The sequence below is a fragment of the Ochotona curzoniae genome, unplaced genomic scaffold, assembly GCF_017591425.1.
Source record: "Ochotona curzoniae isolate NIBS_2020 unplaced genomic scaffold, NIBS_Ocur_1.0 scaffold_4506, whole genome shotgun sequence".
In the NCBI taxonomy this organism is placed as follows: Eukaryota; Metazoa; Chordata; class Mammalia; order Lagomorpha; family Ochotonidae; genus Ochotona; species Ochotona curzoniae.
Window position 1 is genome coordinate 59,437,698 of NW_024467119.1, and position 26,973 is coordinate 59,464,670.

At 39.6% G+C, this 26,973-nt stretch overlaps 1 protein-coding gene across 7 annotated transcripts in view; it reads right to left on the reverse strand.

The window, feature by feature from the left end:
* Positions 1 to 2,050: 2,050 nt before the first annotated feature.
* MFSD8 (major facilitator superfamily domain containing 8) overlaps positions 2,051 to 26,973 on the reverse strand; it is a 40,765-nt gene continuing 15,842 nt past the window's right edge. Inside the window, exons 4-12 of one of the 7 annotated variants that reach the window (XM_040967021.1) lie at positions 20,130 to 20,370; positions 19,199 to 19,312; positions 15,498 to 15,642; positions 14,672 to 14,727; positions 8,980 to 9,088; positions 7,559 to 7,693; positions 5,844 to 5,947; positions 5,513 to 5,760; positions 2,051 to 3,164 (exon numbers count right to left, since the gene is read on the reverse strand). In XM_040967021.1, coding sequence (XP_040822955.1) covers positions 2,958 to 3,164; positions 5,513 to 5,760; positions 5,844 to 5,947; positions 7,559 to 7,693; positions 8,980 to 9,088; positions 14,672 to 14,727; positions 15,498 to 15,642; positions 19,199 to 19,312; positions 20,130 to 20,370 — 1,359 coding nt within the window. In that variant the 3' untranslated portion in view covers positions 2,051 to 2,957. Of the gene's footprint in view, positions 3,170 to 5,508; positions 5,761 to 5,843; positions 5,948 to 7,558; positions 7,694 to 8,979; positions 9,089 to 14,671; positions 14,728 to 15,497; positions 15,643 to 19,192; positions 19,313 to 20,129; positions 20,371 to 26,973 lie in introns of all 7 variants that reach the window. The other 6 variants (XM_040967022.1, XM_040967023.1, XM_040967024.1 and 3 more) reach the window with 6 other exon arrangements.

Consider the following 26,973-nt stretch of genomic DNA (forward strand, 5'->3'; position numbering starts at 1 on the left):
CATTCTTTGATGGTCAGTTTCCTTCACAGCTCTCCATACTTGTCTTTCCTGGCCTGTCCCTCAGCAGTAGTCATCTCTCATCACCCTACCCAGGGCTGCCTTCCCTGCTGGGACAAGGACCAGGGCCCTGTGGGTTTTGTTTACTGCAGTTTCATGATCATTGACACATAGTGGGTCTCTCCTCGGATGTTTACTAAAAATATGAATAAAGTTTTAAGGTTAAAGTTACATTTATATCATTTATTAGAAAAATGAACATTTACAACATAAACTTAAAAACAAGTCTGCAACAGTGAAGAAATAGTACCCAGAATTTCTCAAAATAATTTATTCCAGATCAGGTACAGATAAAAGAGGTTACACTCATCAAAATAAAATTTGCAGATGGCAAGAGGAAAGTCTTACGTGAACTGAAGCTCTTTTAAATGCACACCAGCAGAGGAATACAGAATGGAGAAGCACTGTGAAGTTACCCACCCCTTTACAATATGAACATGACCCCTTCTCAAGTCTCTGTTTAGGCTTCCTAAAGCATCCTCCAAACTACTCTGAGCAGCTTTTCAGACAACGCCTCCCTGGAGCCCCGCCCCAAGTGGTGCAACAAGTTTCTCACTTCAGTAACAAAGCTGTATGAGAAAGTTTTCTCATACTTTCAGGTCTTTTATTTCTCTCAATTTATCCTCAAGAGCTCAACTGGCTGTTTTCCCACAGAACTGCCTGCGTTCTTCCTAACCCCTGGTCTGTGTTCTAATAACATCTAAGGATGTAATCCTCCAGAGAAAGCAAAATAATAAAAAGACCACAACAATCATTTACAGTTTGTCTGATTTAACAATCTGGGGAGGTTCGGAAACTTCCATGGTGTGTTTTTGCTGGAAACAGATGAACTTATGCTAGAACTAAAGCTAGTCAAGGTGTTTAAAATTGTGTTTCCCACATAACTCTGCTCTAACGGAATCACGGCTAAGATGATCTTACCCTGCTGGTGGTGCTTATCAGATTCTGCAGCATTTTTGCCAACAGAAGTATAGTGGTAGTGGTTTACACTGGATTCACAAGACAGACTTCATCAAGACAAATAATTACTCTGCCTCTATTCTTTTATCTGTCAAATGGGAACTGTACTAATATCTTCCCCCAGTGAGGCTGCTGTGAGAATTAAGCTGTGTGTTATACCCTAACCCAGAAATGTGGAAAGGATTCTGTAAAGGCTCACTCTTAACACTCCCATGCTGAACATTGTATACTGGTATTTCCACCAGGCATACAGCTCCAAACCAAGGTGAGGTTTGTTTAAGTTTACAATTGATTCAAAAAATGTAAAACAGGGAAAAGAACTGTAGAACATGAGACTCCAGGGCAGTCCCGCCGGGGGAGAGGAACAGGGTGCACTGCCCCCAAGCCACAGGATGTCTCAGGCAAGCAAGCTTCCTGGGAGACTAAGACACAAGGTCAAAGTGTGCAGGAAACTCTTCAAGTAGTGAAGATAAGATAAAGTAGAAAACACAGGGACTTATTTTTGAATTTGTAATACTGATTATATACATACTCTCCACTCTTTCATCAGGCTTAGAGGTAGATATAGATGCATGGAGCATGCTTTAGCTGACCATATGTAAACTCAAACTGTCAGATTAAACTCAGCCCCAAATGTTTATTACTCTGACTAGATTGGGGCTATTGAGCATTCACCTAAAAGTGCAGCTCTAAGTAGCTGTGTAGGCACGTTGAGAAGTGTTATGTTCCTCCTGACACTGAAAAATGGGAAAAGGAATTTAAGGGAGCTGAAAAACAGTAGTGATTTTTTTAAGATTTATTTTTGCCTATCCATTTTTATTGGAAAGACAGATATACAGAGAGGAAGCTCTTCCATCCACTAATTAATTCCCCAAGTGGCCACAATGGTCAGAGCTGAGCTGATCCAATGCCAGGGATCAGGAGCTTCCTCTGGGTCCCCCTTGCAGGTGCAGGGTCCCAAGGCTTTTGGCTATCCATGACTATTTCCCCAGGCCACAGGCAGGGAGCTGGATGGGAAGTGAATCAGCCAGGATACAAACCAGTGCCCGTATGGGATCCTGGTATGTGCAAAGCAAGAATTTCGCCATTAGGCTATCTCACTGGGCCCAACACTAGTGATTTTAATAAACCATTTATTGCTTAGAGTAGTTATACAATAACATAATCTGGCTTATGTGTTAATTTCTAAAAAATCATTGATTAGCACTTAAAAGAAAAAAGTTGTCAGCTCTATTAAGTTATTGAAATTGATTTGGATCTCTTAATCCCCTTTATGATCAAATATTAGCACTATATTGTCAAATAACTAACATTGTTCTTGCTCATGTATTAATGTAGGGTGTTACTGCAATCCTAAACTGAAAACAGACAGGTGCAAAAGTGAAATTAGGACTTAATGAAGACAACATAAAATGTATGCCTGTTAAACAGGAATTTAAGGTTTTTGATTTTTATTCCAGATGCAAACCTGATCATATAAAATTTATTTTAAATAAAATACCATCAAATAAAAATATTTAAGTAGAAAAATATCTACAATTTCATTCTGCCATAGCTAATTCATATATAACCTTCTAGTTCTATTACATAGATACTGTATTTTCATGAAACCTGTGCAGTTTTTATTAAAAAGCATAGTTTCACACTTATTTCCTACATTTATTAAGAGTATAATTGTCTACCCTCTCATTAATTCACACAAAGCCTCAAAAGTGTTACTGGAATTCATTTTTGAGATAAAGAACTTACAAATCTTAGTGTTCTCACAAGCACTAGCATGTTCAATCCCCTGTAAGATTCCTTCTGTTATCCAATCTGTGCTCTTGTCAGTCAAAATAAGTGGCTCCCCAGCCTGACTTTCAGAGACTGGCTCCTGGCAGGAGCAGAGCCCCACAGCAGGAAGTTTCGGTGCCTTTTAAGTTGTTCTACTCTGATCCCTTTTACTCTTGACTGCCCCCATACCTTACAGAAAACGCAATGAGTCTTTTATAAACCACTGCCAGGAGAGTGATAGTGAGCAGCACGATTCCACACACCAGGCTGAATGCCCATCGCGGACCCCAGTAACTGTACACGTGGCTGATGAACACAGGCCCGAGAATCCGAGCAGCACTTCCAGAAGCTGTTAGCCAGCCCATGTACACACCCTGTGGGAAAGTGAGGTGGGACAAGCCAGTGATGAGCAAACTTGGTATTTTTAAAACAAAGATAATATTATGATCAAGCTATGGCAAACTCTGAAGAACCACTTTCTTCATCTTATATGTTAAGTTTCTTCACTATAAACACAATGAATGAACAATACACTTACATTAGCTCTGGAAAAATAAAAGGTATAAAAAGGGACAAATGTAAAGTCTGTTGAAGCCTCTTAGAGCTAACATTGCTTTGTATCCATGACATGCCAGACACTGCTTTGCATATATTGTTTCCATTAGCCACAAGTTTTGTTGACAGGTGCAATTCCCATTTAATAAGTGCAAAAGCTGAAACAAAGTTTAAGCAACTTGTCTAATGGTTTGGAAGCTGTCTGGTTGACTTACTGTCCCTCTCCGCCACTCCCACTATGGCATCACACACCATAATCCACGGAGTTTGGCCAAGAATGTCCAGGGCAGCCTTGCTTTCTACAGCCCCAAACTAAAAGCAACTTACATGTCAGAGGTGGATGAAATAAACAAATCATGGCATTTAATGATTAGGTTGCTCAGCAATTGTCTGGAAGACTAAGCAAGGTCTTAGAGTAAGATCTTGCAGTAACACTGATAGGCACTGGTCTAAAAACACCTTAATGTATTCAGGAAAAAAGAGGATGCAGAAACAATATAAGTAAATATGACTTTTTTTAAAGACACGAGTATGGATAACCTTGGAAAGGCAGAGAAAAATGTCTCAGAGGTTCACTTGAATGGGGGTGATGTGTTGCAGGGAAGTCATGAGGAACCTTCATTTTTTGTTACAGATCTTTCTAAATTAGCTGAATTTTGTTACAACCATCATGTATCAGTTTTATAATTTACATGCTTTTATTCTTAAATTTGAAAAGTTGAAAATATAATCTTTTAGGTTGAAAAGTTACCATTATCATAATGTCTTATGTATTCTTAATAGCTTGAAAACACAACTACTAAATTTGTCTTCTTCCAATAGAGGCTCTGAAAATGTGAATATATTAGTTTCATTTTAATTTATTTTTACTTTTTAAAAAGTCTGCTTTATCTGAGAGGCAGAGAAGTAGCTTCCAAGCCCGGGTGCGCTCTCCAGCTGCCTGTGAGTTTCTTGCAGCGAGGAACCAGGAACACAATACAGGCTGCCATGCGAGTCCATGTCCCCAAGCAGGTGGAAGCCAAGCCCGCATCAAACCTGCCTACTCCAGTGGGCAAGACAGGGTCCTAATCTGAGTCTTAAATGATACATCAATGTCCAACCCAGTGTAATTTTTAAAGACAAAGATGGTAAATTTATTTTATGGCCATTTAAATAACCACTACTAAAAATAATTAGAAGGAAATCATGGGAATACTCTAAGTTGTCCAATAATATAATAATGGTCATGAGTAAATTATAGTACATACATAAAATGAAATACAGTGTTCCCTTATAAATAATTCTGCATGGGAGACTAGAAGAAGCTCCTGGCTCCCGGATTTGGATCAGCTCAGCTCCAGCCTTTGTATCAATTTGGGGAATGAGCCAACAGGCAGATGCAAGATCTTTCTTCTCTCCGTAAATCTGATCTTCCTTTCCAATAAAAATAAATAAACATTTTTTCTTAAAGAAAAACAAAGGAATTAAATCTTGATCGAAATTAGAGTATAAATGTTGGTTCTTACCTAACATCTACTTTCAGAATGAGTTTCATGCAACAGCATTGTGGCATAATGTGCTAAGCTGCTGCCAGCAGTACTAGCATTCCATGTGGGCCCAGTCCAGACAGTTCCACTTCTATTCAGCTCCCTCCCAGTGCAAGTGGGAAAGCAGCAGAATACAGCTCAAGCACTTGGACCCCTGCCCACCCCGTGGGAGACCTGGAAGAAACTGCTGGCCCCAGCATTGGTCAGGCCTCGGCATTGGCCTGGCCAAGCCTGTTGTTACTGCAATCTGGGGAGTGAACCAGCAGGTGCAAGATTCTCTCTGTCTTTTCTCTGTTTCTCCCTCTCTCTTTACTCTGCCTTTCAAATAAACAAAATGAACCTTTAAGAAAATGAAACATAAGTTTCAGGCTTTTGTCTGTGAACCTGATTTTGAGTTAATAATTTATGAATTCATTACATCTTTGAGCTCTAATTTAGGGTACCATTTGTTATATTTGAGCATTTAAATCTTGTAAACTTTACCTAAATGATATCTTTAAAATGCTAAATGTGTTTTTTTAATAATAATTTTTAAAATTAAAAAATTTAAAACAGTGTGTATGAGAAAAAAACCGTCAAAAGAATTCTAAGTGTTACTAAGTATGCTGCATACAACTGCAGTGTCAGGGAAGCTGGCATACCTGAGGCTTTGGTCCGAGAATTTTGGAATATAAAGTATAGGACATGACGTTGCAGGCTGGATAGCCTATTCCAATGAGCAGAGCTGACACCAGGAACTGGGCCAGGTGGATGACGGGAGTGTACAGGCACCATGCCTGCTCAATTGGACAGCCAGTTGGTCCTTCACTGTGATCTTCTCTGGGAGACTTCCAAAGACCAATAATAATTTCCCCAAATGTGGTATTAGGGATTGAGTTGTTATGTAAATCTAGAAAAACAAAATAAATACTGTGTACTACTTGTTAATTTTCAATGAATAGGAGCCAAGATTAGAGTTCTGTATGGGTATACCTTCCCACTGAATGTTTGGAAATTGATTTCCCCAAGGCAACAAGATAAAGAAGCCAACCAACACAACGATGAGTCCTCCCAGAAGAACAGCACGCTCACCAATTCTATGAAAGAACACAACCTTAACGTTAAAATGAAACACTGTAACAAAATGGTGTCAGGACACTTACTGATCAATTAAATAAAGATTGCTAAATACAATTTCCCATTAAACAGAACAAAGAAAAATCACTAATTTTAGATGTAGGACAGAAAATATAGAAGCTGAGCAAGATTTAAAATGTGAAAAACTACAGTGCACTTTGGTTTCTTTAACTTGTAAAGGAGAAAGAAACAACTCTAATACCTGAATCAAAAGATCTAACTGCGAAATAAAACAACATTAAGCAAAATAAGACAAAATACCTTCAATAGTAGAGGAAATCTAAGTATCATCTGGATATTTGATGTTAAATGTTTTTTTGGTGTAAGTATTGTTATTATTAACTTTTAGAAATCTGTTTATTTGGGTCCAGCACAGTAGCCTAGCAGCTAAAGTCCTCACCTTGCACACACCAGGATCCCACATGGGAGCCAGTTCATATCGCCACTTCCCATCCAGCTCCCTGCTTGTGGTCTAGGAAAGCAGTGGAGGATGGCCCAAAGCCTTGGGACCCTGCTCCCACACGGGAGATCCAGAAGAAGCTCCTGGCTCCTGGATTTGAATCAGCTCAGCTCCAGCCTTTGTGGCCACTTGGGGAGTAAATCATCAGAAGATCTTCCTCTCTGTCTCTCCTCCTCTCTGTATATCTGACTTTCCAATAAAAATAAAATAAATCTTTAAAACAAAGCAAAAACTATCTGTTATTTGAAAAGTAGAGCTACAGAGAAGTGGGAAGAAGCACAGAGAAAGAGAGAGAGAAAGATCTTCCATCTCTTGGTGACTTCTGCAAATGGCCGCAATGGTTCGCGCTGTGCCAAGACAAAGCCAGGACCCAGGACTTGTTCCCAGTCTTCATATGAGCACATAGGCTCGAGCACATGGGCTCAAACATAGCCTGACAATAGCATGCTGAACTCTCTGCCACTGTCCATGCCGACAATGATGGACATATGGCTGTTTATGAAGAACTACACTGTAGTAATAATACAGGGGAACTCAGTGTGGAGAGGAAGAACTTAGGGAGGGGGTATAAGGGAAATCCCAGGACCTATGGAACTATATCATAAACTAATAATAATAATAAAACTAAATAAAATAAATTAAAATAAAACTAAAAATAAGTTTTCTGATCACTTTCAGAAAGGTGATATACTATTATTTGCCAAAATAATGATATGGTGCATAGGTATTAAAGACTTTGACATTCTGGGATACATTCAATGATTTAACCAAAACTTTTCAAACTTTACCATTAAATCTTTTTTGTTGCATAACATATACACAAGGACAATGTTATGCAAAACATATATTAAAAGACAGTTATAAACAGTTAATTATACAGTAAGACACATTGCTTTACCAAAGAAATGTGATAGGGTATAAAAATATACTGTCTTAATAAAATTTAGATCTGCTTGCAAACTTTCAAAGACTACAACTAACATATAATGAGAAAAATTATTTAATTATTAAACAAAAACAATTTAAGCTATTTTGCTGGTATATTCATTTGTACTGCTAAATTCCATTTTCAAAAACAAAACACTGAAGCAAATGAAAACATCTAACTTACTTCTTAGAAAGTATTTTAACTCCCATGAAAACAAGAACTGCCTCAACTCCAAGAGCAGCCAGTATAATCCCATCATAAAACACAGCTTGTTCTTGAGTCCAGGCATACATGTCCATGGTTAATGGAGTCAGAATGCTACGAAAGTCAAAAAGAAATTCTTTATTCTATTTCAATCATGATAATTTTTATGTACAAATAAATATAAACTTTAATAGTGATAGATATTCAAGAATTTGTAACACTTTTAATATTGACACCATATCTAAATAAGCAAAAGTATGAACACATTCTATACACAGGTTGTTATGCAAATAAAAACTACTAGGTTTGCCTACTTCTATTTTCGCTTTTTAGTATTTATTTTAACTACACATGTAATATAGCCATGCTGCACAGCATGTGAAAAATAGCAAAAATAAACCAAACTCATCATAATTCCTACTATGTTGGTTTGAAGTAGCTTCTTAAAGTAATTCCTCAATTCTAGTGATGACAGTTATACAACATAATGAATGTGCTTGGTGCCAATTAACTGTACACTTGAAGAATAGTTCAAAGGGTATACCTTATGTTGTCTCTTTCACTAAATAAAAGATCGCCAAAAAATCAGATCAGTACTAAGTTTCTTCTACTTTAATAATTTGAAAATCAACAATTTAAGCAAATCCACATATATTGACCTAAAAGTCACAACGTACCAATAAATGAGTAAATCGTGTTGTCAAATGGAAATAACACATAGTTTACAAGAGTTGAAAAAATAAAAGCACACAAAATCATGGTGGCATAGAAAAAAAAAGTTTCGAAAATATTGGGGCTACCGCTATGGAAAAGTGGGTAAAGCCACCACCAGCATCTGATACAGGTGCCAGTTAAAGTCCAGGATGCTCTATTTCCTATCTGGCCTTGGAAAGTAGTGGAAGACGGCTCGAGTGCTTGGGCCTCTTATTCATCATATAAAGTATAATTACGACAGAGGTCTTCCATATGTTGGGCCACTGCCCAAACTGCCTGAATGGCTGGGGCTGGGCCAGTCAACAGCCAGGAGGCAGGAGCTTCGTCCTGGTCTCTCACTTGGGCCATGTTTCTAGTCACATTAGAAGTGAGCAAGATCAGAAGTGGAATAGTACAGACTCAAACCAGTACTAGTGCTGGTGCCCCAGGTAGTAGCTTAATACACTATGTAATACACTATATTACATAACAGCTATTTGCTTCATAAATACTGCATTAAAAAATAAAGTCACTTTGGGGGGGGGAACGGGTTTTGGGGAGGGGAGGGGGGAATTCCAGTGCCTGTAAAACTGTGTCACATGATGCAATGTAATAAAAAAATAAAGAAATAAATAAATTTCCATTTCTAGAGAAAAAAATAATAAAGTCACTTTATAACCTAATTCACATAACAGAACAGAACTTACGTTTCAAAAAGGGCAAAGATGAATAGAACCACAAAGAACAGAACATTGGTGGCCACAACAGCAACCTGGTCAATACTTCCCTGGGGAAACTGCATTTCATCTGTGTGTGCTGAAGAAAACAGGAGAAAAATCATATTAATTATACAACTAATTTTTATGATGATAAAATAAAGTAGAATTACATATAGCAAATCTCATCAAAAATTTAAAATAATTTTGTAAGCTGTAAAGTAATTTGAAAGTATTGAAATGTATCACAGAAACTATTTTTAGGGCCAAGCGTGGTAGCTAACATCCTTGCCTTGGACTCTCCGACATCTGATATGGGTGCTGGTTCATGCCCTGGCCCATCCAGCTCCCTGCTTGTGGCCTGGGAAAGCCCAAAGCCTTGGGACCCTGCACCTGCATGGGAGACTGGAAGAAATTCCGTGCTCCTGGCTTCAGATCAGCTCAGCTCTTGCCATTACAGCCACTTGGGGAGTGAGTCATCGGACAGAAGATCTGTCTCTCCTCCTCTATGTATATCTGACTTTCCAATTATAATTTTAAAAAAAAATCTTAAAAGATGTATTTTTAAATAGCCCTGAAACATAAAGTGAATTTCATTCCCTAGAGATATGCTTCAATTATATATCTAAAAAAACTTTTAATTGTCCATTTTTATCTTTTAATTCAAAATAGAAATGCACATTATAGAATTTCTAATAAAATGATTTTATACCAACTACATTTACTTTAAATTTCAGTTGCAGAAATTTCTCTGCCATACCTACACCTGAAAATTACAACCATTTCAAGAACTCAGCTTATTAAATCAGCTCATGGAGACTCACTTTAATAGACATATATTTTGAACTTCAATGCTCCTAGGAAATTAATATAAAAATCCATATGTTATCATTTATATTCCTGTAAAGACAGAACCAGGAACTGATGGTAATTTTTAAAGTTAGAAGAATAAAATAAGCATGCTGAGTTCTCATCTTGAATTCTAGTTACATCACACATGCAGTAAAAGTCATTCCTGCTATAACTGAGAAATATGTAGCCATACACATCTACTGTCAAATATCAAATCCCTTGAGCTGTTTTATCATCTGTCCACCGACTCAGCATGAACCAGGGGAGTATTACAGAGTGTATCGAGTGTGATGGGAAATAATTCCTGCAGCATTTTAACTTAAATTCAAGCAGCCACATGTCACAGGTGGCTGCGGTACAGCACACTATAGCTCTAGATCTATGCTGCTCAGAGTTCATTGTGTAGGCAGCAGCATCAACTCATACCAAGTTTGTAATAAACCTAGATTCTCTAGGTCTCACTACAGTAGGCAAATTTAGTAAACAAAAATATAATAACTGTCAGTTATTGCAATATTCAAAATTTAAGCATAGCAATGCCCAGTGAAATATTTGTCTGATATTTATACTAATTTGTTGTTTATCTGAAATCCAAACATACTATTCAATTTTTTCCCTTTTGAAAGGCAGAGAAACAGAGAGCGTTTCCATCTACTGGTTCATTCTCCATATGCCCCCGAGCTAGGACCCCAACCCAGGCGACCCACATGGGCGACAGGGGCCCACTGAGTTAAGCCATCACCTGCTACCTTCCAGGATATGCATCAGCAGGAAGCTGGCTAGAGTCAGAGCAGAGCTGCACCTCACATCCAGGCACCTTAATATGGGACCTACAAGTCCCAGCCAGGAGCATCACCACTAGGCCAGATCCCCTCCTCTTCAGATTTAACTGGACACCCTGAGGCCTGCTCCCTCCTGGCTAACTGAATGAGAATCTGCATTTTAACAAGGCTCCCAAGTAATTCCTAAGCACATGAAAGTTAATAAGATACTGATGTATACTGCTATGCCCTTCTGAAGACTGTTTCTTAGCTGTTTTGCATTTCTCGGTATCTCAATCTTATCCTCTTAACTTTCTTATTTCATGAATAGATGGCTCATTAGTGTTTACAACCTATTTAACCCCTCTTACTTCTTTTCTGAAAAGGTAGTTTATAACCCACTGCTAGCACTACATCATCATTCATCCTGTCCTTCTTCTTACTTGGAAGGTTTTCAGACATTCTCATCATCCATCCCCAGATCCAACAGTATTTTGTGAGACTTAATTCATCTCCCATTCTTTCCACTCTATGTTGCTGTAGTGTTTTTACTGGACAACTTTCAAATCTGTTTCTTTAGCTTTCAAATTTACTATCAGACCCAGCGCGGTAGCCTAGTGGCTAACGTCCTCACCTTGCACACACTATGATCCCAAGGGGGTGCCAGTTCTAATCTACCAGCCCTGCTTCCCATCCAGCTCCCTGCTTGTGGCCTGGGGGGGCCAGTTGAGGATGGCTCAAAGTCTTGGGATCCTGCACCCACGTGGAAGACCTGGAAGAAGCTCTGGGCTCCTGGCTTTGGAGTGGCTCAGCTCCGGCCACTGCAGCCACCTGGGGAGTGAATCATGGGATGGAGGATCTTCCTCTCTCTCTCTCCTCCTCTCTGTATCTCTGACTTTCCAATAAAAATAAATAAATCTTTTTTAAAATGTTGACAACTCTCTCACTAGACTTGTGTTTAAAAAAAAAAAAAAGAAACTTACTACCAAATTTAAACACATTTACAGGATTGTTTTATATTCTTGGATAACAGTATACTCAGGTTAGCCCAAATTAAAATTGTCTTTTCTTTCTGGCCAATTTTCCTTCTTAAATTTTTCCCCTCTCTCTCATTTTTCTAGCAGGTGGGATGGATATTTGACTCAGTGGCTAAACCCTGCCTGGCATGCCCACCGCTCACACTGGGGGCCTGGACTGAGTCCCAGCTCTGCTGGTGATCGCAGCTCCCCACTGACTTGCACCCTGGCTCCAGGACCTGGCTCCCTGCCACCCACATGCAAGACCTGGATTGAGTTCCGGTTTCTGCTTGGCCTGACCCAGCCTTGACTTTTGTATGGTTTTGGAGAGTGAACCAGTGGATAAAAGATGACTTTCTTTCTGCTTTTCTGCCTTTAAATAAAGATAAACAAATAAAGCTTTTAAAACTGACAGATATCTTGACCAACTCCGGCTAATCAGTAATACTCTCCTTCCAGTCCGTCAGAATTCTGTGGTCTTGTTTTCTACAGAAACTCCTTATCCTTTCTCCATTCATAGTCACTGTCCTGGTTCAGGTCTTCACACATCTGGAATAAGCCCTACCTGAAATCTATTTGAAAGGGTTCATTGTAAAGGTGACTGTACTCCTGGAAGTCTGGAATCTCCAAAAAGACACCTGCATCCTGTTAGGAGCAAAACTCTTGTTTCCTGGAAGACCAGGAGGCAGGCAGGAGATACGGAGAACCTTGGAGTTTTTGGATTTGTGGGAAAGACAGCTACCTTTGAGGCATGCTATTTTATTACTATCTGGGTTGAAGCAATATGATCAGAACCCCCAACCCTAAATTTCTGTCTAAATTCCTGTTGCATGCTTTCTGCTTTGTGTCACTGCAAGCCCCTAATCATGTTCTTGCTCACTGTCATGTAGCTTTTGATTCTTTTACTATAAAAACCCCATGATTATTTCGTTTGGGGTGCTTCTTGCTTATGGCAAGAGGTTGCCCCTTGGACTAGACATTAAAATCATCTCACTTGTCTTAGAGTCTTGCTCAGATTCACTGAACCCCAACATCTATTGTTATGCTTCTTCCTAGTTCAAAAACTACCTGTAACCGAAAGCCACTTTTCTGTTGTGAAAAATACTTTGTACAACAAAACTGTGGGGCCCAGTATCATGGCCTAAGCAGCTAAAGTCCTCACCTTGAACGCGCCAGGATCCATATGGGCGCCGGTTCTAATCCCGGCAGCCCCGCTTCCCATCCAGCTCCCTGCTTGTGGCCTGGGAAAGCAGTCGAGGACGGCCCAAAGCTTTGGGACCCTGCACCCGTGTGGGATACCCAGAAGTTCCTGGCTCCTGGCTTTGGATTGGCATAGCACCGGCCATTGCGCTCACTTGGGGAGTGAATCATTGGATGGAAGATCTTCCTCTCTGTCTCTCCTCCTCCTCTCTGTATATCTGACTTTGTAATAAAAATAAATAAATCTTTAAAAAAAAAAACTGTCTGTTATACAACTTTGTAAACTCACTGCAGTAAGGACTGAGTTCACATGACAGGATGTTTCTCAAGCAGGATAAAAATAGCGCATCTGAAACAATGTCTTATTATTTTTTTTAAATGCACCTACTTGCCAGATTGGATACCTACTATGCATCATAGAAAAATCAAAAAGGCAAAAATGTACATTTGTGAAGTAAATCAAAAGAAAAAGATTGAAAAGAGAAACTCTACTGATTCTTACAATCAGCAGAAACAGAAAGGCACATGGGCACATATAATTGTAAAGTAACCAAAATCATTCCAAAGATCTCAAAGTGTTTAGAGTATTGGTTTATTAAAAATAAACCAATAAACCAAGGTTCTGTGCAGTGGCTCAACTGGCTAACCCTCACCTTGCAAAGTGCCAGGATCCCTTATGGACTCCCATTCACACCCCAGCTACTCTAGTTCCCAACCTGCTCCCTGCTTGTGGCCTGGGAAAGCAGTAGAGGACGGCCCCAAACCTTGGGACCCTGTACCCACGTGGGAGACCCAGAAGAGGTTCCTGGCTCCTGTCTTCAGATCAGCTGCTGTGACCATTTGGGGAGCAAACCAGCAGATGGAAGATCTTCCTCTCTGTCTCTCCTCTCCATAAATCTGATCTGCTTTTCCAAAAAAAAAAAAAAAACCACATACATCTTTTTAAAAAGATGATTAAATCATTTTAGCCATGATTTTATTCTTTCCAATAATGAACATAAATTAGCTCATATGGACAGGCCTTTTCTAAAAAAGAAAGAAAGGAATGGAGGAATGAAGGAGGATTGACAGAAAGGAAGTAAGAAGAAAAGTAAATTTAAGGACTCGCATTGTGATGCAGTGAGTTAAGCCACCACTTACTATGCCAGAATCCCATATTGTAGTGCCAGTTACTGTCTAATTTCTTGTTAAATGTCTACGAGAGCAATGGAGAAATAGCTCAAGTACTTGGGCCATTGCCACCAATGTGGTAATCCCAGATATGGTTTCTAACTCAGCCCTGGCTGTTTCAGTCATTTGTGGAGTGAGCCAGCAGATGGAAGACAGATCTCTCTGTCTTTTCCTCTCCCTTTGTTGTTATATCTTTTAAATAAATAAGTCTTTAAGGGGCTGGTACTGTGGCTTAGCAAGTTAAGATGCCACGTACAGTGCTGGCATCCTCTTTTGAGCACCAATTTGGGAGTGCTGGCTGCTTCCTTCCAATCCAACAACCTGCTAATGGCCTTGGAAACCAGCAAAAGATGGCTCAAACACTTGGACCCCTGTGCCCATGTGAGAGACCTGACAAAAGCTCATGGCTCCTAGCCTTTGGCCTGGCCCAGCCTTGGCTGTTGCAGCCATCTGGCAGTGGACAGAAAATCCCTCTTTCTCTTTAACCCTGCCTCTCAAATATATCAAAATAAATCTTTTTAAAAAATCAATCTAGATTAAAAAAATCAATCTAGATAATATTCTCCTTTGAAGATCTTCCCCGATCGCCCTCAGAAGCAAAATCTAAGTGAATACCACACAGGCAGAACCATTAGAAACACAATGACAGTACGTCAGTAATCTACTCAAACAGGTTAATAGTACCTTCTTCAAAATTAATACTTTTACACTGTCGTCCTGAGTCATCCACTCGATGTTCTCTTAAAAAGAAAAACATATGTTGGATCTATAAAATGTTTAATACCAAATAACGGCTTAAATTAATTACTAGCATTTTGTTTTGTTCACAATCTGATATACTTTGTCTTTTGAGGAACAAAGTTATTATCAGCTCAATATAACCAATATACTTAACATATAAGTTATAATTCCTATATTATCACATAAAATGAAAAATGTCCCAAATCACTCAAAACTACATAAGTTACTGTAGTCAATATGTGAAAATTTTCAATAATTTCAAACATTAGTTACAAACATTTCAGGATAACTGGATAATGCACTCTAAAAAATATATAAAGTAGCAAACTTCTAAGTTTTAGAAAACATCTTTTAATAGATTAGAAGATATATAAAGGAGCTTCAAAAATTTCAGGGAAAAAAAGAATTAAAGGTTAATAAGAATCTTCCATGAACTTTGTGAAGCCTGGTCATATACATTAATATTTACTTTCATATTTAATGCTGATACTAATTCATTACTCAAAACATTTATTTCATGCCACTCTCCTAAGAAGAAACATAATAACTCAAGATAAAACATCCAGTATTCAAAGACCTTCATGATCTGTTCTCATTTATCAGGTTTTCTATTATTTTATCAGTACCACATGCTGTATTTGATTAAAAATATGAGTATAATTATAAATATCAAAACCAAATAAAGACATCATAGGGACACTTACTCTACTAATGACAGTTTGTTAAATTTTACAATCTACAAAACTAGTTTTTAAATCCAGCTAATTACCTTAATACAGTAAGGATCAGGATAATATTTAAAACTCCCAGGAAGGCCCCAAGTAAAACCGGAGCAGTGTACATGTTTATCTCCAGCTTGATCGCATCCCATGTTATACCCTTCTCTCCAATGAGTGCAAAACAAGTCTGAAAAACTTTTAAAATAAAAAATAAAAGTTATTAGACAGCCAGTACATGCAAACCAAATATAAACGATTTAGCACAGAATTGGAAGCGACTGTCTATATCACACGTTCTCAACAGGGACAAGAAAATCAATTGGAAGAGGGGCAAAAACATTACTCTTTTGCTGAATAAAACACAACTATACAGACAGCATATAAAAATATATGCTAGATCTGTAATATTAAAATTATTAAAATTATAAAAGTTTATAATTTTAAAATATTAAAATTATAAAAGTTTTAAAAATTTCTCTTAAAGAAAGAACCTTATAGGTAAAAATACTGTAAATATTACTATGTAAACAGAAACAAAATTATATGTAATTACTCCTAAATTTGGAACTGTGATAAAAACTAGATTGGGACTGTACTAATCTACTCCCCTGATTTAGATTCCGTATATGGCTCTGTCAATAATTTGCACATTATTTGAGGATGAGGATTAAGACACCCTAAAGTGACTTAAGTATGCAGAATAGTACTAAAAGTTTGGTAATCCTGCAACAAATGTTAGTACTTCTTGAGTAGTTATCATTATTGGAAAAGTCACCCAATATATTATGAGCTACAATCACCCACCTATAACAGAAGGTTTTGAATGAGATCATCTTCAAAACACTTCTAATTTGGTAAACAATGTTAATTGAAAACTTCAGTGTATGTAAGGTACAGTGCTAGATACACAGGGTAGAGTGATAAACAGAAAAGACCCTGGCCTGTCCTCGTACACTTTACATCACAGCAATATTTAAGGCATAAACCAATCATATAGTTTTTCAGATTGTTTAAACTTAAAAGACTAATTTCTCAGCAGAAAATTAATTTGCCTTGGGAAAGTATTAAATATCAATTTTTAAGGATTTTTTTTTTCATTTTATTTGAAAGACAGAGAGACACAGATACAGAAAGATATTCCATATGTGGTTTCACTCCTCAAATACCTGCAAATAGCTGAGCTGACTAGCCCAAAGCCAGGAGCCCAGAATTCAACATGAGTCTCCCAACACAGACCTGATTATTTTAGCCATCATCTGCTGCCCTCCTTGCCCCCCGCCCCAGTGTGTACATCAGCAGGATGGTGGGATTAGAAGTAGAGTAGCCAGGACACAAATCCAAATTCACACATAGGATGTGACACCCCTAGTGGTAACTTGATCACTGCACCAAACACCCACCCCAATATAAACTCATCAAGCCAGCTTGTCAGTGAAAGTTCTAGAAAGACAGTAGCCTTTTTAAAAAATTGCTCGGGGATGGGTGTCTAGCCTAGTGGTTAAGACACCTGCATGCTATGTGAGAATATTGTTGTTTGAGTCACAGTCACCATCCCATCTTTCTACAATGAGGACCCTGGGAGGCGGCAATCAGGCTCAAATTCTTAGGTTCCTGCACCCATGTGGAAGACATGGACTGAGTTCTTGGTTCCTGACTTTGGCATGCTCCAGCCTGAGCGATTACAGACTTTTGGAGAAAGATCCAGCAGAGGAGAGCTCTCTATGTCTCTCTGGCTTTTAAGCGCAAAGGCAACAATGAAAAAAAAAAACCTCTCCCATTTTCATCAACCTTAGAAAAGACATAAAGGTAGGAATAAAGAGGGTCCAACCTGATGACTCAGTGGCTAAATCCTTGCCTTGCATGCACCAGGATCCCATATGGGCATTGGTTCATGTCCCAGTAAGCTGTTCGACTTTCCCTCTTGCTCCCTGCTTTTGGCCTGTGAAAGCAATAGAGGACAGCCCAAAGCCTTGAGACCCCCTGCTTTTACATGGGAGACCCAGAAGAAGATCCCTGGTCCTGGCTTCAGATCAGCTCACCTAAGGCTGTTGCAGCCGTTTGAGGAGTGAACCAGCAGATGGGAGATCTTTGTGCTTCTCCTTATCTCTGCAAATCTGCCTTTCCAACAAAAATAAATAAATCTCTTGGAAAAAATTATAAATAGGGCCAGCATAATAGCCTAGCAGCTAAAGGGCTCATATGGGATTCCTTGCAAGTGCCATGATCCCATACGAGCCCTGGCTAAAATCGCGGCAGCCCCACTTCACATCCAGCTCCATGCTTGTGCCCTAGGAAAGCAGTCAAGGACTGCCCAAAACCTAGGACCCTGAACCCCATGGGAGACCCAGAAGAGGCTCCTTTCTCCTGGCTTCAGATCAGCTCAGCTCCAGCCATTGTGATCACTTTGGAAGTAAATCATCGGATGGAAGATCTTTCTCTCTGTCTCTCCTCCTCTCTGTATAACTGACTTTGCGATAAAAAGTAAATATCCAGATGTCTGTTTTATTATCTGCATGACCTTGAACAGTGTACTTAGATTCTCTCGGCCCTGATGTCCTCACAGGATCAACAGTACTTAATCTAGGGAACTAGTGTCAAGGTAAAATGAGCCTAGCCTCACTGGATCAAAAATAGTCATTACCTAGAGTCAGTGTTGTGGTACTACACCTGAAGTTGCCATCTGTAATGTAGGCATCCCATACGAGATCCAGTTCGTGTGGCAATTGCTCCACTTTCAATCCTACTTCCTATTAATAGCCTGGGAAAAGCAATGAAAGAGAGCCCATGTGCCACCTGTATGAGAGAGCCAGAAGTTTCTGGCCCCTTGCTTTGGATTAGCTCAGCCTGAGGAGTGAAACAACAGAAAGAAGGCTTTTCTTTTCCTGTCTTTGCCTCTCTCTTTAACCAAAACTTCTTTTTTAAAAAATAAACGTTATTTATTTCAAATTTTTATTTGAGGGCCCAGCGCCGTGGCCTAGCAGCTAAAGTCGTCGCTTTGAATGTGCCAGGATCCCATATGGGCATCGGTTCTAATCCCAGAAGCTCTGCTTCACATCCAGTTCCCTGCTTTTGGCCTGGGAAAGCAGTCAAGGACGGCCCAAAGCTTGGGACCCCGTATCTGCATGGGAGACCCGGAAGAAGTTCCTGGTTCCTGGCTTCGGATCGGCTCAGCTCCAGCCGTTGTGGTTGCTTGGGGGATAAATCATCGGACAGAAGATCTTCCTCTCTGTCTCTCCTCCTCTCTGTATATCTGACTTTGCGATAAAAATAAAATAAATCTTTAAAAACATTTTTTTAATTTGAAAGTGATAATTACAAAGTAAGATGGAAAGATATATAGAGAGACATTCCATGCACTGGTTCAATCCCCAAATAGCCACAATGGCCAGAGATGGGCTTATCCAAAGCCAGGAGCCTGGAATTTCCTCTGGGTGTCTCACATGGGTGCAGGGACCCAAAGATTTGGACCACCTTCCATTTCTTTCCCAGGCACATCAGCAGGGGCTGTATCGGAAGTCGAGCAGCCATGACTCCAGCCGGCATCCGTATGGGGTGTTGTCATCCCAGGCTGTGGCTTGACCTACTACATCACATTGTCAGCTCCAATTTTCAAACAAATCTTTATAAAACATAATTAGTTTCACCTTCTTCCCTTCAATGATAAGATTCTACACTTAACTTCTATTTAATATTTGAATCTCAAAGGTTCCCTCAATTTAGATTGAAGAGAAAACAAGTAGAAAACACTCACCTGGACCTAGAATAAAGCCTAATGCTTGGCATGTGCTTGTATTCGCCATGGAACTTGTTCTTTCCTGAAGGGAAGTGGCACCAGCAATGTATGATCTAACAACTGCCACATTTCCTAAGGGGAAAGAAAAAACAGTAATCCAAAATGAAGGAAATTATCTACCAGTTTATAAAATAAAACTTAATTTGACTCTATAGAAAAGACATATTTAGCCAACACTGTAGTCACTATTTCTTCTTTTTTTAAAAGATTGATTTATTTATTTTTATTCTTTTTTATGGCACAGTTTAACAGGCATTGGGATTTCCCTTTCCACTCCCCATTTGTCCACCCCTCTTTGCTATTTCCGCTTAATGACTGAGGTGAACCAAGTCATCCATCAATGGAGCACAGGACTTTCAGTAATATGAAAACACAATGTTGTAGGGGCACTGATGCTCCCCTTTCTTATACAGTTGTTTAAACTCTGAGGTCTCGATGTTAATGGCTCATGGATTAAAGATAGATATTTGACCTAATTCAGGCCATTGAGAGGTGGGTCTGGCGAGATTCATTTAAGCCACTGAGGGGGCCTGATCTCAGAGAGTGGTTCTCAATGGAGGGGTAATGATTTATGCTCCAGTTCTGCCTCACTGTTCTTCCTGCTCCCTAGCTCAGTGCACGATCATTCTTCCACAGCACCATGCCCGGTGTCCTCCAGACACCAGACTACTGGGCTGCCAGACCCTGAGCTGCAACCTCCAAACTAACATGAAATAAATCTTTTCCTTCACAAGAAGCTCCTCTTAGGTAATAAAAAGAAGAAGAATACATACAGTTAAAGTTTTGAATAACAAAAAATAGAATGTAAGAATAGCAAATTTTTTTTACTATTAAATATTGAGGAAGTGCTTTTATTATTAAACAGTGAGAGAGAAAAAAAACATATTACCTGCTCCAAATCCCACCAATCCACGAGCAACCAACATGTAGTATTTATTATGAGAAGCCGGGATGTGGACATAAGCATAGAGGCAGTTGGCTGCCACCGAGATACAGATGGAGACAATGAGAGGTTCTTTCCTCGGCCTATGATTAGACCATAGGCCAAATATAGGTGAAGCTACCATCTGGCCAAGACTAAATGAAGCAATAACCCAGCCCAAAAAACTTGCATCAGCTGTCTGATCAATCTGTAGGAGAAAGTACATCCTTTAAGAATTGTTATCCAACAAAATTAAAAATTAAAATCTAAATACATCAGCCTGACCACAAACATTTTCCTATTAAATGATACAATCAATTTGAATATGTAGGTTCTATGACACTATTTCTTCTGACAAGGGATTAAAAAATCTGACAACACCATTAAATGTGCTAATATTTCATAATACATAAGAAAAAAAAACACTTGGAAAGCTGTTTTACAGTGATTATGGAAGTTAATGATTCATAAAATTCTTCTTAAAAAGATAATTGGGTGGTTATTGTGGTACAGATTAAAGTGTTGCTTGGCACATCCATGTTCCCTATCTGAGTCTGATTTGAGGCCCAGCTACTTTGTTTCCAACCCAGCTCTTGGTTGATGCACTGGGAGGCAGCAGGTATCAACACAATTGCTCAGGTTCCAAGGTCTGGGTTCCTGCCACCCATGTGGGAGATGTATATGGAGTACCTGGCCCATGGCCTTGACCTGACCTAGCGCAAGCCATTACAGGCACGTGGGGAGTACACCAGCAATGCAAGAACCCCTTTTCTTTCTTGCCTCTATCACTTCACCTTAATAGTAATAATTACACTATATTCAAAAGAGTTCATGGAAAAATGCACATTACAAAAAATCTAAAATGTTTTATATCAAAATATAAAAACTTTATTAATACATTTAATTTGAAAGGGACAGCAAAAGAAACAGATGCAGACAGAGTTGTTAGTTTCCTCCCAAAATGCTCCTAATCACTAGATTTTAGTCAGCCAAAGCCAAGAGCCTAGAGTTCCATCCAGGGGCCCACAGTAAGCGGCTGAACCCAAGCACTTGGGCCAAAACTTGTTGACCCAGATGTGCACAATAGTAGGGAGCTGGATCAGAAATGCAGCCAGCTTATCACTTTGCTTCACACTGTTGGTTATCAGCTGTGGCAGTGCTGTCCTAGGAGAGGTGCACTACTCAGCCGGGGCTAGGGGTAAGAGGAACACGGGACATTCTTTTGAACGGTTTGCGTTCCATGACAACTTTCCAAGAAATTTCTGAACTTGGAATTGGATAGAGACATTTAATTGCATGCTATTGTACAGTATTTCTACGTTCCTTAATAGTAAAGCTTCACGAATATAGATGTTAGTAAATATTTGTAAAATAAATTGGAAATGATCGCTTTAAAAAAAACGAAAGAAATCTAGCTAGGACTAGAACCAACACTCTGATATGTGATGTGGCTATTTCACTCAGCAACTTGAACACTGCACAGAAGCCTCCCCCAAAAGTTCTTTTTGTAAAATTTATTTACCTGGGCCTGGCACAGTAGCCTAGAATCCTCGCTTTGCACACCTGGCATCTCACATGGACACTGATTCCTGTCCTGGCTGCCCCACTTCCCATTTGGCTCCCTGCTTGTGCCCTGGGAAAGCAGCCAGTGGTGGCCCAAAGCCTTGGGACCTTGCACCCACATGAGAGACCCGGAAGAAATTCTTGGCTACTTGGTTTGGATTAGCTCAGCTCCAGCCACTATGGCCACTTGAGGAGTGAACCAGTGAAGTAGTGGACAGATATATTTCTCAGTATTTCCTTTTCTCTGTGTATCTACTTTTCCAAAAAAAAATTAATAAACTGTGCTCACTTCAGCAGCATATATACTTAAAATAAATTTTAAATATATATATGTGTATATATATTTATTTACTTATCTTTGAAAATCAGAGTTACTGAGCTAGAAACAGTAAAAGGGATATTTCTTTCTTTTTTAAAAAAAGATTTATTTATTTTTATTGGAAAGTTAGATATACAGAGAGAAACATCTTTCATTTGATGGTTCACTCCCCAAGTGACCACAATGGCTGGAGTTGAATCAATCCGGAGCCAGGAGCCAGGAGCTTCTCCTGTATCTCCTGTGCAGGTGCAGGGCCCCAAAGCTTTGGGCCATCCTCAACTGCTTTCCCAGGGCACAAGCAGCAAACTGGATGGGAAGCGGGGCTGCCGGGATTAGAACTGGTGCCCATATGGGATCCTGGCATGTTCAAGGCAAAGACTTTAGCTACTACGCTACTGTGCCAGGCCCAAGGGCTATTTCAAATGCTGTCTTACTTCCCAGATGGTCACAACAGCCAGCTCTGGGCCATGCAAAAGCCAGGAGCCAGGAACTTCTTCCAGGTCTTCCACGTGGGTAGCAGGGGCTCAAACACTAGAGCCATTAGCAGGGAGCTGGATGTGGAATGGCCAGGACACAAGCCAGTGCCCACCTAAATTGGATGCCAGCATAACAAAAGCTGTAACACAGGTCCCCAAATCTTATCCTAAGAGAATTATTTACTTGTTTCAAAGGTATAGCAATGCACGCACACAGAGAGAGAGAAAGAGCAAGAAAGAGCTTCAGTCCCAAATGTCCACGAAAGTTGAGGTGGGTCAACAAAACCCAACAAGCCCATCCAGGTCTCCCACATGAGTAGCTGGGCTCCACTTCCACTGATTTCCCAGACACTTCAGCAGAGTTGGATCAGTACCAGAGCAGCTGGGACATGAATCAGGACTCCAATATAGGATGCCAGTGTTGCAAGCAATGACTTAACTTTTCATGCCACATTGTAGACCCTAAAACTTACCCTGAATTCTTTCCCTACCAACATTTTGAAGAGTACGCTGCAGCAACACTTTATAATAAATAAAAAATAAATAAATAAAAAATACGGGCCTGGCACCGTGGCCTAGCAGCTAAAGTCCTCACCTTGCATGAGCCAGGATCCCATATGGGCACCAATTCTAATCCCTGCAGCTCCACTTCCCATCCAGCTCCCTGCCTGTGGCATGGGAAAGCAGTCAAGGATGGTCCAAAGCCTTGCGACACTGTACCCGTGTGGGAGACCTGAAGGAAGTTCCTGGATCCTGGCTACAGATAGGCTCAGCATCGGCCGTTGCAGTCACTTGGGGAGTGAAATATTGTTCGGAAGATCTTCCTCTCTCTCTCCTCCTCTCTGTATATCTGAATTTGTAATGAAAATAAATAAATCTTTATAAAAAAATTAAATTAAGTAAACTATTTTTTTTGTACTTTAGGAGCTTTACTCCAGTGGGGCAGAAACAGGACAGAGGTGGTAGGAGATGAGAAAGGGAGAGAGAATACAGTTCCTAGTCCTGGCTGCCCCACTTCCCATCCAGCTCCCTGCTTGTGAACTGGGAAAGCAGTCAAGGACAGCCGAAAGCCTTGGGACCCAGCGTCCATGTGGGATACCCGGAAGAATCTCCTGGTTTCAGATCGGTGCAGCTCTAGCCGTTTACGGCCACTTTGGGAGTGAACCAGCAAATGGAAGATCTTCCTCTCTGTCTGTCCTCCTCTCTGTAAATCTGACTTTCCAATAAAAATAAATCAATGCTAAAAAAAAAAAAAAAAAGACTGGGATAAAAAAACACAAAACAAATAATTTTCTCAATAAATTTATTACTAATTCTTCCTTTCTGCATGTTATTCTACCATCTCAAGATGAGAACAAAATGGCTAAATATAGTAGTTTGTAAGGATTAAGTTTTAGAAAATAATAGATTTGAAAATACATGCACCCCTATGTTCATTGCAGCACAATCAGTAATTGCAAAAACATGGAAGCAACCGAAATGCCCATCAGCAGAAGATTGGATAAGAAAGCTTTGGTTCATCTACTCCATGGAATACTACTCAGCTATTAAAAAAAACAAAATGCAGTTCTTTGTGGCTAAATGGGCACAACTGGAAACTATAATGCTAAGGGAAATGAGCGAATCCCAAAAGATTAGATACCACATGTTTGCCTTGATTTAACCTGTAATTTTTTGTTTGGTTGTTTGTTATTTTTTGAACCTGTCATTGATACTGTCTCAACCCAGATGTTTCGAAGAATGGAAATTGCATTATTTTTAACATATTGTTTACCCAATACTATGTCAATTAATTCCATAATGTTGTATATTGATACTGAGGCCTTGTTGGGCCTTTTAACTGACCGGATCTTTACTCTGTTAGACCTATCTTCAGACCATAGAAGGTCTCCCCAAGAGGCCACTGAACTTATCTGGACAATAAGACGCTGAACTTTATGCTAGGCATGTGTTTGCAAGCAATGAATCTCAACTGAACTTGAACTATGGTTATGCAACAAGGTGGAGGAATCCACCATGGGGGGAGGGGTGTGGGAGGGGTGGGGGGAATCCCCAGTGCCTATAAAACTGTACTACATAATACAATGTAAGCAACAATTAAAAAAAAAACACACACACACACACACAAAAAAAAGAAAATACAGAAAAGTGATATAACAATTCAATAAGCAATGGTTTTTCTTTCATAAAGTATATTTAAGTAGTTTATGATGCAACCACTTTGATATATTATCTTTACTACAGATGAGAAGAGTGAATAGGCATAACAATGCATTATATTTGAACTCCTAGTTTAAAAATAGTTTTTAAATATTTTGGTCATTTGGTTCTCATTTCTATCTTTTCAAATATAAAATATTTTCATGTCATGTGAATTTTCAATTAATTTTTATAATAGCAATGAAAATTCCATCTAAAAGTTAAGTCTGCAGAGAGTATTTTTTTGCCATTAAATTGTTTATTTTATTTAATTTATTTATTTTTAAAGATTTATTTTATTTTTATTGGAAAGGCAAATATACAGAGAGGAGAGACAGAGACAGATCTTCTGTCCAATGATTCACTCCCCAGGTGGCTGCAACAGCTGGAGCTGAGCCAATCCGAAACCAGGAGCCTCTTCCAGGCCTCCCATGCGGGTGCAGGGTCCCAAAGCTTTGGGCCATCCTCGACTGCTTTCCCGGGCCACAGGCAGGGAGCTGGATGGGAAGCGGGGCTGCCAGAATTAGAACCAGCGCCTATATGGATCCCAGGCATGCAAGGCGAGGACCTTAACCACTGTGCCATCGTGCTGGGCCCTATTTTATCTTTTAAAAATTGTTTATTTTTTATGATACAGTTTCTTAGGCTCAGGGATTTCCCTTCCACCCTCTCTGACACACTATTTTCCTCTATATTGTAACAACAGTTTAATCTCTCAGCAACCGTCACAAGTCCATTATTCTTTTACTCAAGTGGATCCTTGTATTTTATGTATAGAGAATGGTACAAAGTCCAGCATTCTAATGTCAAAATCTTTTAACAGTTTCAGTGGGAGTCATCTTTTATTCAGAGATGGAGATGCATACTACAATATATTTCCACTTCATGATATACTTGCCTCCATTATACAGATCCTCTAGATAAATACATGTATTTACATGCTTACCTACATATCTATTGATCTTGGATTTTGCATGAAAGTTGCCTTACATCAGAGAGAACATATGCTATTTGTCCATTTGGAGTGGCTTGGTTCACTGAACATAATGGTCTCCAGTTGGGAACATTTTGTTGCAAATGGTAGAATTTCATTTTTTTAATAAGATTTATTTATTTTATTGGAAAGTCAGATATACAGAGAGGAGAGACAGAGAAGAAGATCTTCTGTCGGATGATTCCCTCCCCAAGTGAGCGCAACGGCCAATGCTATGCCGATCCCAAGCCAGGATCCAGGAACTTCTTCCAGGTATCTCACATGGGTGCAGGGTCCCAAAGGCTTGGGCCGTCCTCTACTGCTTTCCCAGGCCACAGGCAGGGAGCTGGATGGGAAGTGGAGCTGCTGGGATTAGAACCGGCACCCATATGGGATCCTGGTGCCTTCAAGGTGAGGACTTTAGCTGGTAGGCCACGCCACCGGGCCGAGAATTTTATTGTTTTTAATGGCTGAGTAAAACAAAAGGATAAAGACATCTAAGCACGTCAACTGGTCATAGTCAAGAGGCCATTTCACGGACAGAAGTAAGATAACTTGGGGGTGGAACTACAGATGGTAATAACACTCATATTTAATAGAAACTAAAGGCAATTTTTGTTTTAATTGTATATTAATTAAAGCACATTTATCAATCTTTTATTTAAAAAATTAAAAAAAATTTCCAGGAATCTCAGAGCATGCCCCACATCCAGGACCTGGGGTGGGTGGGAAAAAATAAAAAACATAATTATTTGGATCGGCATAGCATCGGCCGTTGCACTCACTTGGAGAGTGAATCATCAGACGGAAGATCTTCCTCTCTGTCTCTCCTCCTCTCTGTATATCTGACTTTCCAATAAATAAATAAATCTTTTAATCAAGATCTTTCAAAAAAAAAAGAAGAAGAAAGGAGAGGTCCTCCCTCTGCTAGCTCACTCTCCAAATGTTCACAGAAGTTAGGTCTGGGCCAGGCTAGAGCTAGAAGCCTGAAGCATTCTGAGTGTCACAAGTGGGTGGCGAGGGCCAGGAACTTGAGTATCTCAGGATGTACATCAGTAAGAAGCTGGAATTGCAGGAACAGCGGGTCCCAAACCCAGACACTCCAACACGGGAGGCATCATAGCTGCCAGGTCCAATGTCTATCCCTTAACGCATGCTATTCTTCCCAGTGACTGGAAAAGTGGAATCTGCTAAAAGTCTGGTATATTTCTTTTTTTCTTTATTTTTGACAATCCTTACATAGTTAATTAGGGCAAAAAGGTTCAAGGGCTACAGGAAAGT